General features: G+C 37.8%; 1 protein-coding gene across 2 annotated transcripts in view; it reads left to right on the top strand.

Moving 5' to 3' along the window:
• The first annotated feature begins 270 nt into the window (after positions 1-270).
• The window catches only part of LOC118890940 (uricase), a 41,258-nt gene continuing 24,705 nt past the window's right edge, over positions 271-16,823 (top strand). Inside the window, exons 1-5 of one of the 2 annotated variants that reach the window (XM_036844416.1) lie at positions 289-345; positions 5,280-5,444; positions 11,093-11,311; positions 13,452-13,568; positions 13,668-13,746. In XM_036844416.1, coding sequence (XP_036700311.1) covers positions 11,135-11,311; positions 13,452-13,568; positions 13,668-13,746 — 373 coding nt within the window. In that variant the 5' untranslated portion in view covers positions 289-345; positions 5,280-5,444; positions 11,093-11,134. Of the gene's footprint in view, positions 346-5,279; positions 5,445-11,092; positions 11,312-13,451; positions 13,569-13,667; positions 13,747-16,823 lie in introns of both variants that reach the window. The other variant, XM_036844407.1, reaches the window with a different exon arrangement.

The raw sequence follows: 16,823 nt of genomic DNA, 5'->3' as shown, positions 1-16,823 counted from the left end.
GATCTATCACTTGTAATATTCTCTATCTTAAGGAAACATTTCCTAAAGGGTACTTCAAAGACTTGCTTCAAAGAAAGAGCAAATTCAGTTGTATTTTACTGAAGATGTTTACATAGCCTCTCCACCTCCTGGTTTTAGCCACTCAGCATGGTGCTTTACTTCAAAGAGGCCTTGGTGTCCAATTGGTTGCAATGCAATCAGGTAAACATATTGACCGCTCATGCTTCAGATCAAATAAAAATGTTACAAGCATCTGTTTTGCCCAAATTATTCTTTCCCATTCTTGAAACTGAATCTGAAGTTGAAGGCAAAGGGAAAATGGCTCATTTCCATGACTATAAAAAGGTGAGACCATTCTCTTTTTGGAGGAGGGAAGAAGTAGATAGGCATATGAAAACATTTCTTTAAGTGCGTGATGCCTTTGAATCAATTATTAAAGATGCTGTAATAATAAATAGCAGTTTACTTTATGCCTGAAAATCATTATGGCTCTGATCTGTCCCTTTGCTTACGGATCCAGATCAGAGTCACTTAGGGATTCAGACTAAATTGGACCCTTGCAAACTGGATCACTTCTATGGTTGAGCTGGTGTTGTTCAGGATTCTTGGGCTTCATAAAAAATGAAGGGCTTAGAGCTCTTTCTCCTAAAACAGAATTTTGTGAGGAATGTTATGGACCACCTGCCCACATTTTCCTGTGGTGCTGGAAAAAAGGGACCTCAACCCAAACCTGCTAAATAAGAATTCTTCCAGTTGGGCTCAAGAATCTACACTATTTACAAGTTTTTTGGTGATGCTGCTGCACCCTAAACTTTGAGACTTGCTGCCCTGAGGCCAACGTTGTGCTGTATCTGGTTTCACAACCTACCAAACTGGTAAACTGAGAAGCATTTTTCTGACCATTCCTCCATGGGTATCATTTTATTTAATGTATGTGTTTTCTGCACTCAGAAAAAAAGGATTTCAGCAACCCCAAAGTTTCATCAGTTTTTAAAAAAATTTCATAGCATGAAGTTTACTTTTCTAAGTTAAAGTGAAATAAATTTAATTTTATCTTGTGATAACTTTTGGTATTATAATGATAATAGGTGAGTACACTAGGCTTAGGATTCATTAATTCATATGCAGAATGCAAGCAACTTGTTTTCATTTACGTAGGCTAAAGAACATTTGTTGAATAGGATATAAAATAATTCCCGTTTTCTCCTCATTACACACTTAGCACAGTGCCTGGCAAATAGTAAATGATCCATAAGTGTTAGCTAAGATTATTTTTACTACAACCTGAGCCCTTCCTGTGATTGAGCTACAGGATATCTGTATTAGGATGGTTTTGCTAAAGCCAAATGTATTTCAAGGTCTGGAAAAACGCAATTAATTAGGTTCTTTCCTTTCACGTGTCACTTTCAATAAGCTTATCTCCTGTTGTTGCTGACCTGGTCATGCTGATTGTCAGTCAACAACCTTCCTTATGCAATCACTAGGTGTCAAACACTGTACCGGTGGTTGAGGGGTTCCAGGGATTTCAACATTACCCTAAAGCCTAGATTCCAGTGTGTCCTGGGTTTTTACTAACAACAGCAAAGTAATGTCGTGGAAGGAAGCACAGTGAATTTGGTGGATGGAGAAAATGCAAACTGAGCAGAATGTTTTTCACATTACCCACTTTTGAAGCCCAATTAGTACAATATTATGAAAACATCACGTCTCCTTCACAACGTGATTACCTCTATAAGAGTAGAAATAGTAGAAAATCCCTTCATTGTAATTTGGCCAAGTATAGTGAACAAAGATGAGTACTTTACTTGGTAATGGGCTTCTTTTTTAATGGTTGGAAGTTTGCATTCATTCATCCAATAATCCTAGAAAATCTCAGTCTTTTTTTTTTAATTTAAGTACAGTTTACAATGTTGTGTTAATTACCGCTGTACAGCAAAGTAATTCAGTTATACATACATATTCTTTTTTTTAATAGTCTTTTCCATTATGGTTTATCATAGGATAGTGAATATAGTTCTCTGTGCTATACAGTGGGACCTTGTTGTTTATCCATTCTCTATATAAAAGCTTACATCTGCTAACCCAATCCTCCCACTCTATCCCTCCCTCAACCCTCTCCCCCTTGGCAACCACCAGTCTGTTCTCTATGTCCATGATTCTGTTTCCATTTCGTAGATAGGTTCATTTGTATCATATTTTAGATTCCACACATATAAGTGATATCATATGGCATTTGCCTTTCTCTTTCTGACTTACTTCGCTTAGTATGATAATCTCTAGTTGTGAAAATCTCAGTCTTGATCTCTTCAAATTTTGCCTCTTCCACATTCTATCATATCTTTCTAGTACATTTTTAATACTATTCTTTAAAAAAATTTTTTAATTGTAGTTGATTTACAATGTTGTGTTAGTTTCAGGTGCACAGCAAAGAATATATATATATCCTTTTTTTAAACATCTTTATTGGAGTATAATTGCTTTACAATGTTGTGTTACTTTCTGCTGTATAACAAAGTGAATCAGCTATATGTATACATATAACGCCATATTCCCTCCCTCTTGCGTCTCCCTCCCACCCTCCCTATCCCACCCCTCTATGTGGTCACAAAGCAGCGAGCTGAACTCCCTGTGCTATGCGGCTGCTTCCCACTAGCTATCTATTTTACATTTGGTAGTGTATATATGTCAATGCTACTCTCTCAGTTCGTCCCAGCTTACCCTTCCCCCTCCCCGTGTCCTCAAGTCCATTCTCTATGTCTGCGTCCTTATTCCTGTCCTGCCCCTAGGTTCATCAGAACCATTTTTTTTTCTTTTTAGATTCCATATATATGTGTTAGCATATGGTATTTGTTTTTCTCTTTCTGACTTACTTCACTCTGTATGACAGACTCTAAGTCCATCCACCTCACTACAAATAACTCAATTTTGTTTCTTTTTATGGCTGAGTAATATTCCATTGTATATATGTGCCACATCTTCTTTATCCATTCATCTGTCAATGGACACTTAGGTTGCTTCCACGTCCTGGCTACTGTAAGTAGTGCTGCAGTGAACATTGTGGTATATGTCTCTTTTTGAATTATGGTTTTCTTAATGTACAACATGGACCTACTGTATAGCACAGGGAACTCTACTCAATATTTTGTACTAACCTACATGGGAAAAGAATCTGAAAAAGAATATATATATTCTGATCTAGATAAAAGTCAATGTTCAGCTCAAAAGTAGCTGAATATATATATTCTTTTTCAGATTCTTTTCCCATGTAGGTTATATTACAAAATATTGAGTAGAGTTCCTGTGCTATACAACAGGTCCTTGTTGTTTATCTATTTTATATGTAGTAGTGTACATAAGTTACTCCCCAAATCCTAATTTATCCCTCTCCCCAACATTTCCGCTTTGGTAACCATAAGTTTGTTTTCTATATCTTTGAGTCTGTTTCTGTTTTGTAAATAAGTTCATTTCTAGTTCATTTTATGTCTCTCTCATATATTCTATCTTGTGTGTGTCTGCATTAATCCCTGATTCTTTACTTGGATCAGTCTCCCAGTTCTCTAATTCTCTCTTTGGCAAGATTAATCTGTTACTCTACCTCTTACAAATAACTAGTTCTTTCTTCAGTTGTGTTCAATCTGTTTCTTAATCCACTTATTAGTGCATTTCTAGAAGTTCTGTTGGGTTATTTTTCAAATTTTCTTTGTCTTGTTTATAGTGCCTTATTTCTTGCTCGAGAGAAGCTATTCAACCTTCTCTTTCATTTCTGCAAAAATATTAAATATATGACTTTTATTTTGTGTCTGATAATTCCAATCTTTGCCGGTCAGACTTTGCTACCTGTTATTTCTATGACTCTCTCTCATGATACTTTGCTACCATGTGTACCTTTGATTTTTGGTTATGAGTTCATGTTCCTTAAAGCTTTATGTGTGAGAATTTGAGGTTGAGATAAAGCTGGGTTTCTCCAGACCCTGGTCTGTGCTGGCTTCATCAAAGTGCAGTCATCCTGTGAGGACTCCTGGGAGTTAGACTGTTGGCTTTATTTATTTATCCTCAATAACTTTTTGAGGTATGGTTTACATACCATAAAATTTTCATATTTAAGTTCAACTTTATTTTTGTTCAAACTGTTATAAGACTGTTAATATACAGAGTAAAATCTAGAATGTGACAGAAAGCTGAATGCTTGTTGCATCATTAATTTGATGAAATGGGATGAGACAAACAAAATGACTCAGGCATTTGTAAAATAAAGAATTGTTCATGAAGAATGTGGTTAAAGGGAAATATAAGTAGAATAAGTGGAAGAGGACCAGACAGTTTTATTTGGTTAATTCCTACTCATCACTTAGGGGGCTTTGTGGATACCAGTTCCTCCTGGAAGCCATCCCCCATCTCTCTCAATCCAGCTTAGGTGTCCCTTACAATATAGTCCCAAACCCATTGTATTTTTTCAATTAGAGTAATTATCATAATGTGTTCTAAATACTTGGTTTCTTTTCTGAAGTTCCTCTAGAAAGCAGAGGTCAGCAAACTCCTGTGGGTCAAATCTGGCCCACTGTCTGTTCCTGTAAATAAAGTTTTATTGGAATACAGTCACACTCATTCATTTATGTACTATGTATAGCTACTTTATGCCATAATGGCAGAGCTAAGTAGTTGCAACAGAGATCATACAGCCTGTAAAACCTAAAATACTCTTTGATTCTTTACCAGAAAAGTTTATTCTACTCTAAAGTTCGTTCTAATCTCTATCAGGGCAGAATAGTGACTGCCTTGTTTGCTGTTTATCTCCAGCACTTACCACGGTGCTTGTCACTAGAAGGAATTAAATAAATAGAGATGAATGTATGGATTGAATAAAAAAGGTTTCAGAGACTTCAGTTTTGGGGTTATGCAGATTTTAGAATGAATTAAATCTAATCAGAGAAACAAATAATTGTGGGTATGTAGGTAAAATCCCATTATAAAGAACTTCACTATAATGTTATATCAGGGAGATAGCTGAGTATCATAAAAATAATCAGGCAAACCTGGGTCCATGCCTGGTCCTACCTCTCATTAGCCACGCAGTTTTGACCAAACTATTTAACCTCATGAGTGTCAGCTTCCTTTTCTAAAGGTGGGACTCATGAGCTGCACCTTTACAAAATGCTATCAGGATTCGGTGAGATGCTGTGTACATAGCCTCCAGCACATAACTGGTGCTCATTAAATGTTGGTTCCTTCTTACGTTGTTTCTTTTCTATCATGATGAAGTTATTTCTTTGTCTTTGCAGATGGACTGAAAACAGTCCTTTAGTGATATGGTTCTATTGACCACAAATAAGCCTCCATTACTCATGTTTTCAATGGTCCTGATCCAGAAAAACGTCAATGTTCAACTCAAAAGTGGTGCCCCATTGTTGAAGGCACGAAGCTGAATTTTAATCCTGCCCCAGAAGGCAAGCACCCTTCTTTCCTTCCGTTATTTCACAGTTTAAACATCCCTGCAATAAACACAGAATTCATCTGAGCTTAGAATTTATCTGTAATTTAGAAAAATGACTGAAGTGCTAGAAAAACCAATGGTTTGAGTAGGGGGCATCTCCCAGTCTTGGGTAAGTTCTGCCTAGTATAGTGTAGGTAGAATAACACTGTTCAGTCTCAGTAGGGCCCTTTACACTGTATCAGTCTGTCTGTCAGCTTTGGGAAGCTCACTTAACATCACTGATCTAGTTTATATTAAAATAAGCGTCCTTCCCACCAAATCACAGGGTTTTTGTGAGGAATAGATAAGATAATATAGGTCTTTAGTGGATAGAAAAATTTTAAATGGTATAGAAATGCAAGTTTCTGCAGTAGCATGCCCACCTCCCTCCTTCTGGGAGGGATCAGAATGCTTCCTTTCTCTCCCTAATGAGTGTAGGGACTCTGACGTAGTGAGAAAGAATGTGTCACTTTGGGGCAAATGGTCGAGGTACTCCTCCTCCCTCTGTCACCCAGTAACTGTGTGACCTTGGCAAGTTACCTAACCCTAGTGTCTTCCTTTGTAAAACTTGGTTAAGGATATCTGCTTCACAGGGTTCTTGTAAAGGGTTAGAGGAACTCATATATAGAAATTTCCCATCAAACCCTCACTAAATTGTTGCTACTATTATTTTTATTTTCAAGTCTTATACATTAGGAAAGAGAAATCTTTCAGTGTATGCATTTCAGTAGAATTTCCTTCCAACTGCATGTTTGGAGGTCTCTATCAATTCTTCGCTGTGAGGTTTTCTGCTCCTATTCCTAGAGGCTCCTGAGGCCTTGTTCCAGTTCCCTGCCCTAAGGCTATTGGTACTACGGAGAGGCTGGCAAGAAGAAAATTAGCATTTCCCTTGACATTTAGTGATGAGTCTCTCATCCTTTGTAATAGGCAGAAGTATGAAAATAACGGAACACCTGTAGATGGAGTCTTCATTAGGTGACAGGTCGCCCTTTCTGCAATAATTATTCATATGAGTCATTATATTGTGCTGAAACATCTGCTTGACAAATCCCTTTGGAGCCACACTTTGAACATAACTCAAGGCATATCCCCCTTGATAGTAAAAATAAGCCACTCTACGGCCTAAAGCAACATGACATTTGCTAGCAGATATCAATATTTTTCCATCTGAGATTTAGTTGATCCTAAGCAGCCAAAAAATACCAGATGCCTCTAAGATTATTATTCATCATTATTGTTCTTATCTTTATGTATTATTAAGATCCAACAGAGTGATATTAAGCTAGTTCATATGAGTGCCCCTTTTTCTCATATTAGTTCAACGTTTTTCTCAGAAGTCTTCTCGTTCACAAATGCCCAAGAAAATAGCTAGGCAAAGGAAAAATCTAGGTGGAAAATTGAAAGAACTTCTCTAGCACATTCCAAAGATAGAGAGGGGGGCATGTCTCCACACATAGTTCTTCCATCTATCACTGCACACTGCAACTGAACTGATATTTAAATATGTGTGATGGGTCCAAAATAGCTAGCACTTCTGTATTTCCCTCTGTTATGGAGGGTAGAGATATGCTTACAAAAGTTCTTCTAATACTTGAGAGAAAATTCTAGTCATTTTAAAATTAAAATCTATAAAAGTTTTCCCTTATCTTTCCTAATATTTTTTCCACCTCAAATCCATCCACTGGGCCTTGTAGAGATTAACAGACTCCAGGCTAAGAACTCCTAGACCTGTAGTGACAACCTACATCACTTTCAATATGACGTGGAAATAAGAGAACACTCAGCATCTAAGCGAAGATGCGTAAGATTCATTTAAAATCTCTCAGAGTTCTCTCCAACATTACTTGCAGGCAATCAGTGATTCTCTATCCCTTTATATTTGAAGACATGTCTAAGAAAAGGGAATTTTTCCTGTGTAGAGCCAAGTATAGATTTACTCCTACTGACATTTTGTCCAGAGTATTACTCTAGGAAATTGTTTCCTTTTATGACTTTGTTCCCTCAAGCCACACAAGCCTGAGGAAAGACAACCAAAGTATGAAGGCAGAAGTAGGCCATATCATAGCAGCAGTCTTTGATATTAGCCACCCTAGCTCTGGACTGGTGTACAGTCATCTGACTATTGCTCTCTAACAGTAACTGGAAGGACCCTTTGATGCAAAATATGACATAATTATTATTTATCAATGATAGTCATAGCTACATTTATTGAACATTTCTTATTTGCCAGGCACTTTTCTAAGTACTTTATGTATTTTTGTCCTGTAATCCTCACAGCAATCCTGCTAGATGGGCACTACTATTATTAATTTTATAAATGAAGAAATTTGCCACCATTCACAGAGCTAATAGGTGGTGGAACAGAGACTCACACTTGGCCTGACTCCATCCTCTCAGCTACCCGCCCACCCTCCAGATGAGAGCAACCTTGGGATTTTACTGTACAGTTATCTTGGACATGGATCCCTGCCCTACACTGTGCATTATACACAATAGGATTCTGGCACCTACTTCTGGTTTCTCAGACTGCAGACCTGGGGAGGTCTTATTGATTAGAACAGCCTCAGTCTGGCCTGGGCCGTTATCTGTTCTGTCAGGTCCTGCTGAGGGACTCTTGTGTGTCCCACGCCGTTCTTGTTCCATCCTGCTCCAGTCTCGGATGGTTATGTCCTCTTTATTCTGACTCTTTTCTCAGTGCACATGATTTCTCAGCCTTTGCCAGAGCGTCACAGTCAGGAGGGAGCTTGCTAAAGAGTGCTGACCTCTCCCGCGTGTGTCTTGCATGAACCCCAGGATAGCTGCACAGTGCTAGAATGCTCTGTCTTATTAGCAATGTGAACACTTTGTGCTGTGTCAGTAACTTTGTCTACCTGCGATTCTGCCCTTCCTGGCCCTTTATTCTCCAGCCAGCTGTGCCTGTGATCTCCAGGCTGTCGTGACCAGAGGGCAGAAGTTGCTTTCCTCACTTTCCCAGGAAGAGGAACTTCCTGATTGGGGTCTGAGCTGAAGCAGCTTTTCCTGTATTGCAATCTTTGGGGTATTTTCATGAACTATTCCATGTCACTACACAAGAGGTGCAGGTGGTAGGGCAGCATTCGGTCATTCATGATACATTTATTAAGCACCAATTGTGTTCCAAGCATTCTGCTGAGCACTGGGGTTGCCATGGCGACCAAGATAGAAATTGTTTCTGCTTTCATAGTTTACTGTTTTTGAATAAATCAGACCCATGAAGAGGCTATTGTAATGTGATTTGGTAAAGACTCTGATAAGGCAATAACAGAGCATTCTGAGAGCACATAGAAGGGACACCTACTCCAGACTTGAAGGGCTGGGGCAAATTACCTAGAGGAAGTGACATCTGAGACTTAAAGAAGTTGAGTCAGAAGAAGTTAGGCAGGTAAAGAGATTGGTAGTTGGGTAGCAAGGAAGAGAAAGAATGTTCAAGAAAGAGGTAATAGCAAATTCAAAGGCCTACAGGCAAAGAAGAACACATGTAGGGCCTGGGTGACCACAATTAGCTCAGGATAGCTGAAGTGGAGTTTGAAATAGAGTGTGGCAAGATATGAAGCTGAACTAATGAGCAGGGGTAGGGAAATGAAGGGTAGCTATCATTTAATCTTACTCTGTATCTCATGGGTACCACTTGCTTTCAACAGACTAACCTACTTGGGTATTTAGTGGCAGGAGATGGGACTGAGGAGTAACATTTGTTAAGTCCTGCTGTGTGCCAAGGATGATGGAAGGTCTCAGAGACCTTTGGTCCTGGACCTCAGCCCATACCATCCAGGGACCCCAAGCCAGCCAAGTGCCTCCCTGGCCCGGGTAGAACCCCTTGCAATTCGAGACGTGCCAGAGTCTTCCTTCTGCTGTTTCCAGCAGTGCTTCCCACTCTAAAAACTAGTGCCCTTAATCAAGTTCCCCTCTGCTATCTCTTCTGCTGCTACATCCACAGCCAGGCCTGACATGCCACTCTTACTGGGGTTGACCTCACTGCACCACCAGGTACCAGGGACTGAGCCAGCCCTTTCACATTCACCAGCAACTCTACTTGTAGGGGCAGTTATCTCCATTTGTACAAAGCTGGAAACTGAGGCTCAGGGACATCAAATTATTTGTCACAAGCCACAAAGCTATAAGTGGTAAGGCAGAATTTGGACCTGGTCTGATTTCAAAGCCACTACAATCACACAACTGTGCCTCTTTCCCTGTCAGCATTATAGTTCTTATTAGGATCCTTCAAGTCTGCTCTTTAGGTTTTCTTATTGATACTTTTCTTGAAGATGAGTCCCCCAAAGATTGGGTCAGATGCATCCAAGGGACCTCTCCAAGAGTTGTCCCTTACATGTGTCCCTCCTACAGAGGAAGCACTGAATTCAGACACCACAGACCTTCAGGGTATGTTCAATAACCAACAGCAGCATGGCCTACCAGGCTCTATCCCCAAGATTTAAGGCAACCTTCACTACCCCACTTTGATTAAGAATATGACAATAATTTCTGATGTTGGCAAGCATTTTAAAATTCCTCCCAAGGGATTTGGTGATTTTTTTATGTGGGTAGATATTTAGGCAGCCCTTGGCCTATCTGAGCATATCGCCTACGTGGGATTCACAGACGAGGTTTCTTCCTTGAGACCCTCCCCAGATTCTCACTGCATGTTGTTTTTGGTTTACTTTTATTTTTGTCACCTTTTCTCACTACCATTTTAATGTTAATTTTCATGCTAAATAGAATAGGTTTTCCTGTCCCTCTGCTCCCTCCTGCCTCTTCTCTCAAACACCAATAAAGCCCAGGGACAAGTCTTATAGAGTCTAGCAGTGGAGATGGACGTATTCACTAGCGAGGGCTCCAGCTTCAGACAGGGATACTAATGAATCAGTCACAAGCTTTTATTAAGTGTTTCTTCGCTAAAAGCATAGCTTTCCTTGCAGCCATTTGGCTCTGGCTCTGTACTGCTGAAGGTAGTCTAGACCCTGTCACTAATTACTCTTCTTCCTGGTAGCAAGTAGAAGAAGCAATTTTCAAATTGTTTTTATTGATCACAGGGCCATTTCTCCAGAATACTACTCTCTATAAAAAAGGGGATATAATTATTTCCAGTTAACATAGTCAAAAGATTTTATAGAGGAAGGCAGTTTATGTAGTAGTTAGAAGTACACAATTTGGAGTCAACAGAGCTGAGGGTGAATTCTTGGCTCTATCCTTTACTAACTGGGGTAAGTCACCTAAATTCTTTGAACCTCAGTTTCTCCCTCTGCAAAATGGGAATAATATTAGTTCACAGGGCTGATATAAGGATTAAGTTAGTAGAGATTAAATAAGAGTAAATAGTTTGGCTCAGGAGGTATGGTTATTATTGTTGTTGCTTATTATTATCAAGAAAGCCATCTACCTGTCTCTCTTCAGGCCAATCTGATATATTTTCATCTGTTCCTTGTGATTCTCTTTTCTCCATACAAATTCTCATTCTCCTTCAAAGGTAAGGCATGATCTTTCTTTCAGGAATACTCTGACTCTTACCTTTCATGATTACATGATAAAATTAAGGCTTAAAGAAATTGAAGTTGACTTCTTGTTTTCATTTAGCCTTCTTCATTAAGATGACTGTTTTCATTGCAGAATGATGAGGTGGAGCTTGTCCGAACTGGCTATGGGAAGGATATGGTAAAAATTCTCCATATTCAGCGAGATGGAAAATATCACAGCATTAAAGAAGTGGCAACTTCAGTGCAACTTACTCTGAGCTCCAAAAAAGATTACCTGCATGGAGACAATTCAGACCTCATCCCTACCGACACCATCAAGAACACAGTTCATGTCCTGGCAAAGTTCAAAGGCGTATGCGTCATTCTACTTCTTAGATGCTGCCCATCTGGATGCAGAAATCACCGTACTATATTATGAGGATACTACTTGCTTATTTCAAGTTCCCTGTACTTTTTAACCCTATTTTTACATTTAAACCATTGAAAAAAATTCCTTTTCTATTCTAAAAGTCTCAGCTTTACAGAAAATCTTGCTTTTTTTTTTTAAACTCACCTTTTTATTCTCTTTTCTTTTCTTCTTTTTTTCCCATTTGTTCTCTTTTCTTGGTTCTCAACTCACTACAACATCTTTTAGGCAGAGAATCCTACTTGACAAATTTACATGTTATCTCTTAATTAGGATCATTGGCAAATCAAGGCCCTGAGAAGATTTCAGAATAGAATTTTACACATTTTTGTCAGGCAATTATTTGAGTCCTATTATTTTTTTCTTTTAGAATGATGTGCATTTATAGAAGAAAGTACCATTTCTCTTCTTGGTATTGCTCTAGAAGAAAATCAAGTATCAGATACATTTCGAGATCTGTCCAACTTTTGATACCTTCCTGATTTTCCCAACTCCGTGACCACTTAGTGTCCACATTTGGTGGTAGTTGTACTTTTCAGAAGGGTCTTGGAACTGATAGACTCTAATCTCTTAGCACTTTTACCTCAGGTTTCTCTAAGTGTGAGTGAAACTGTGCTGGACGACCAGCAGATTTCTGGGCAATTCAAGATAATTTTTTTATTTGCTAAGAGTCTAGAAAGGCAAGAAATGTAGACTGGAAAGCTTCTTTTCTCATGCTTTTGCATGAAATTCACACCCATAATGCACGAAATGAACAAACTAATTTTTTTTAGAAACTTATTTATTTATTTATTTATGGCTGCATTGCGTCTTTGTTGCTGCATGCGGGCTTTCTCTAGTTGCGGCGAGCGGGGTCTAATCTTCGTTGCGGTGCGCGGGCTTCTCATTGTGGTGGCTTCTCTTGTTGCGGAGCACAAGCTCTAGGCACGCGGACTTCAGTAGTTGTGGCTCGCTGGCTCTAGAGCGCAGGCTCAGTAGTTGTGGTGCACGGGCTTAGTTGCTCTGCAGCATGTTGGATCTTCCCAGACCAGGTCTCGAACTCGTGTCTCCTAAATTGGCAGGCAGATTCTTAACCACTGTGCCACCAGGGAAGCCCGAACAAACTAATTGAAATATTATTTCTGCAAGGTCTGTCTACACCCTGAACCTTTCTCTTGCTAATCAGAATGGCCCAGCAAGTATAGGCAGGGCTATGGAAAAAGGCATTGCTTTCTTTAAAAATGAATTGAAAATAAGCTCTGTACTGTGTTAGAGAAGAGGGTCTCTATATAACACAAATTCTTATATTTCCTGTACTATGTGAGAAGTACAGAAAAGTGAAAGAATGGACCTGGATGTTAAAACCAATTTAAATGTATTCATTGTAGATAGAGTGACTGTATAATTTCTTATCCAAACCAGGATACTTTTCAGAGTGAAATAGGATGCTTATTAATAATTATTCTGAGACAACAGGTATAAAACAAAACTATCCTTGGGAAACCTATACAGTCTCGCTTAATTATAGGCAAAGCCATAAATAATCTGTAGACTGTACTAGGACCATAAAACATTGCCTAGAGATTAACCTGAAGAATTTGGATGGAAGAAGGGAGCTGCTTTATGGGGGTGGAGAGCTGGGGATGGTCAATAGAAGGCCTGTTTGCAAGGCAAGGAAGCTGAAGTGACCTTTCATTAACACTTTTCTTTGGGAAACTGGGAGGTCTGTTTCCCAGCCTCATGAAGAGAGCAGAGTGTTTTGAAGTATCCTGCAGTACTTTAGCTGCCATGGGTGATGACTGAGCTCACCGTGAGGAGAATCTGAACGTTAAGTTCCTTTTTGCTCATCCACTGATGGATAGACACATCCTCTCCTGCACACAGTTTTCTTTTAAAAACAGGATAGTCTCACCTGGTGATGAGACTACACTTAGGAGCCCTTGTGAGAAATTGGGATTAGGACCAATTCATCTCTAATTCTTTCTTATTCTTTGTTTCTCTGATTCTAAAAAACACTTTATCAGGAAAGAGAGTCCCATGGATATTTAAAAATGATTTTTAAGTGGGGCAAGTATTTCTGATCATTCACATTTATTTCTTTTTACAGATCAAAAGCATAGAAACGTTTGCTGTGAATATCTGTGAGCATTTCCTTTCTTCTTTTAATCATGTTATTCGAGTTCAAGTCTATGTGGAAGAAGTCCCTTGGAAACGTTTTGAAAAGGTTACCTCACTTATTCGTGCTCTCAGTTTAATTAAAGAAATTGGCTTTATGACATACGTTGAAATTTTACTGGAAATAATTTTTTTTTCTAATTTTCAGAATGGAGTTAAGCATGTCCATGCATTTATTCATACTCCCACTGGAACGCACTTCTGTGAGGTTGAACAGTTGAGGAGTGGTGAGAAAATGTTTTTCATGTTTTGATTCTGCAATAGCAATTTCAGTTTTTTTTTTTTCTTCTAAACAACTCTGTTTATTAACACCAAGGAAAACTGTAGAGAATTTTGAAGTCTTTTAAATCTGAGATGGGAATGAACAGTGTGACCCTGGATTACATTAAAGAACTATCTGCTTTTTATCTTACAAATATAAATATGAAATAATAACCTTTGCAACAAACCTGGGGGTTGAGTGATCATTTTTATTGCATGATTTTGAAGTGAGGGAAAAAAAGACACAGGCTGACAAAAGCTCAAATCTCTGAATTTTCTGACCAGTTATTTTTGTACCATACCATGCTATGATTATAATAACCTTTATAGGAAATATCTAGAAAATAACAATCACATTTCCTTGAAATTTTGTCATAATAATAAAACCACTGATATTATTATAGTTACCATAAAATAAACCTCCTTTAAATATAGCAGTGACAATTATATAATTATTTCTATTTACCAAGAAATCTAAAAATTAACTGAGGAACATAATTACAATATAGACCTTATTAGTACTGATGATTGAACTTAGCAAAGTGTGTCTTCCACTGATTTGTTGAGGTTGTCAGAGCAGAGTTCAATAATTGACTAAGAGTTAGACTAGAGGACCTCTAAGAACCATAGAACCACCATGGTAGAAATGTCTCTATCCTAATAAAAAATAAACTTTAATGATCATTATAAATTGAGAGTGTGAACTCTGAAATTTTTTCTTTTCTATTTTCCTTTTCTCTTTTCTTCTCCTTTCCTTCCCTTTCCTGCTTGTTTCTTTCATTTCATTTCTTTTCCTTTCTGTATCTCTTTTTCTTTCTTCTCTAGCTCTCTTCAGTAAGAATTTGAGGTGACGTCTCATGAATGTCAGAAATATTAAAAGGTTAATAAAATATAAGTTCCTCTCATCTAAGGTCTATTGGATAATGCCTTCCCTTAGGAAGTCCTAGTGTTTTAGCTATCATTTAATATTTTTCCCTATCTGTATTAAATTCTAGACACAGCCAGGGCCTTCTCAGTGTTTGATTAACAGTTGTGAAATTATTATTATATAAGGAAGACTGAATAACTAGTTGTTAAGTTGAAAAGGTAATGATTTTTTTAATCCTCTAAATCTGTAGCCATGTGATATATTAACTTGTTGACTGAGCTGTTTGTTAGTTAAAATGTAACTTCCTTTCTTTCCTTCCTTCTTTCTTGCTTTATGTATGTGACTTTGGAGGAGAGAGAGAGGTTCCTGATTCCCCAGGCCAGTGTTTTCCTACCCAAATCACAGTGAATACCCCTGTAAAATTATAAACTCTAAACTGGCACTTCCCAGCAGAAATATAATGCAAGCCACATATCTAATTTAAAAATTTCCTAGTAGTCACATTAGAAAAGTAGAAACAAATTAATTTTAATAATACTTTTTATTTAACCTAATATATCCAAAATGCCACTTATATATGTAATAAATACAAAAATTATTAATGAAATATTTAATATTATTTTTTAAATTAAGTATTTGAATTTCTGTGTGTATTTTATATTTACAGGACGTCTCATTTCTCATTTACCATATTCCAAGGGCTTCATAGCCACATGTGGCTAGTGGCTGCCATATTGGTTAGCTCTAAACCACTTTGAGTGATTTTTACAATACTTAACATGTTTCTCATTCCACTTTTAATTATGTAAAATAATAGCAGGGGCTAGAATTAGATTTCAGGAGAGCTAACTAAAAAGATAAGAGCCTGTATAACATATATTTATGTCATTGATTTAAATACTCTTCATTCAATAATGATTTTGAGGACTTGTTAGGTATACTAACGGTGGTAGATTCAGATGTGAATAAGACATTCTCTGACCCTAGTGAGTTCACAGTAGATGAATATTAGGAGATAGACTTATGAATAGATTTATTGCAATATGAGGGGCTAAAGACCACTATGAAAGAATTAAAGGTATGCTACGGGAGTAAAGAGATGCAGAAAACTAACTCTTCCTAGGGCAGTCTGGAAGGTTTGATGGGGGAGGAGGAAATATTCCAACTGACTTGAAAAATGATTCAGAATGTGCTGGACATAGAAAGGGGAAAGGAAATTACAGGCAGAAGAAACAGAATGTACATGGGTAGGAGTCATGAAGAGTGGAAGAGGGAAACAAATATTTTGAGCATCTGCCTTATGTAGATCACCATACTAGGCAAATGATTTTAATGTTGAAAGGGCAAAGCATTTGTGCAACAGTAGCAGGTTGAAGGGTCCAGTTTTTAGAATGTAGGAGCAGAGATGAGGATGAAGAGCTTGGTTTGGGTCTAATGTACTATACTAGCAAGATTGGCCTAACTAGGGAATTCCTGGCAGTCCAGTGGTTAGGACTCTGCACTTTCACTGTTGAGGGTCCAGGTTTGATCTCTGGTCGGGAGACTAAGATCCTGCAAGCCGTGCAGCATGGCCAAAAAAAAAATATTGGTGTAACTAGGAGGCAGTTTTTGCATGGTAGTTAAGTCCATAGGTCTTGTCAGATTAAACTGTTTTCTTGTTGTTTGTTGTTTTGTTTGTTTTTTTTACTGCTTTGCTATTTTTATTAACAAATTTTTTTAAACCATTTTTTAAATTGAAGTATAGTTTATTTACAATGTTGTGTTAGTTTCAGGTGTACAGTAAAGTGATTCAGTTATACACACACACACATACATACATGTATATGTATATATATATTCTTTTTCAGATTCTTTTCCATTAGAGATTATTATAAGATACTGAATATAGTCCCATATACTATACAGTAGGTCCCTGTTGTTTATCTATTTTATATATAGTAGTGTGTATATGTTAATCCTAAATTCCCAATTTATCTCCCCCCACTCCTTCTATCCCCTTTGGTAACCATAAGTTTGTTTTCTGTTTCTGTGGGTCTATTTTTATTTTGTAAATAAGTCCATTTGTATCATTTTTTTTAGATTCCACATGTAAGTGATATCATATGATATTTGTCTTTCTCTGTCTGATTTACTTCACTTAATATGATAATCTCTAGGTCCATCCATATTGCTGCA

This window comes from Balaenoptera musculus, chromosome 1 (genome assembly GCF_009873245.2).
Source record: "Balaenoptera musculus isolate JJ_BM4_2016_0621 chromosome 1, mBalMus1.pri.v3, whole genome shotgun sequence".
Classification (NCBI taxonomy): Eukaryota; Metazoa; Chordata; class Mammalia; order Artiodactyla; family Balaenopteridae; genus Balaenoptera; species Balaenoptera musculus.
Note: the sequence above shows the minus strand (reverse complement) of the source record. Positions and strands in the feature narration are given on the sequence as shown.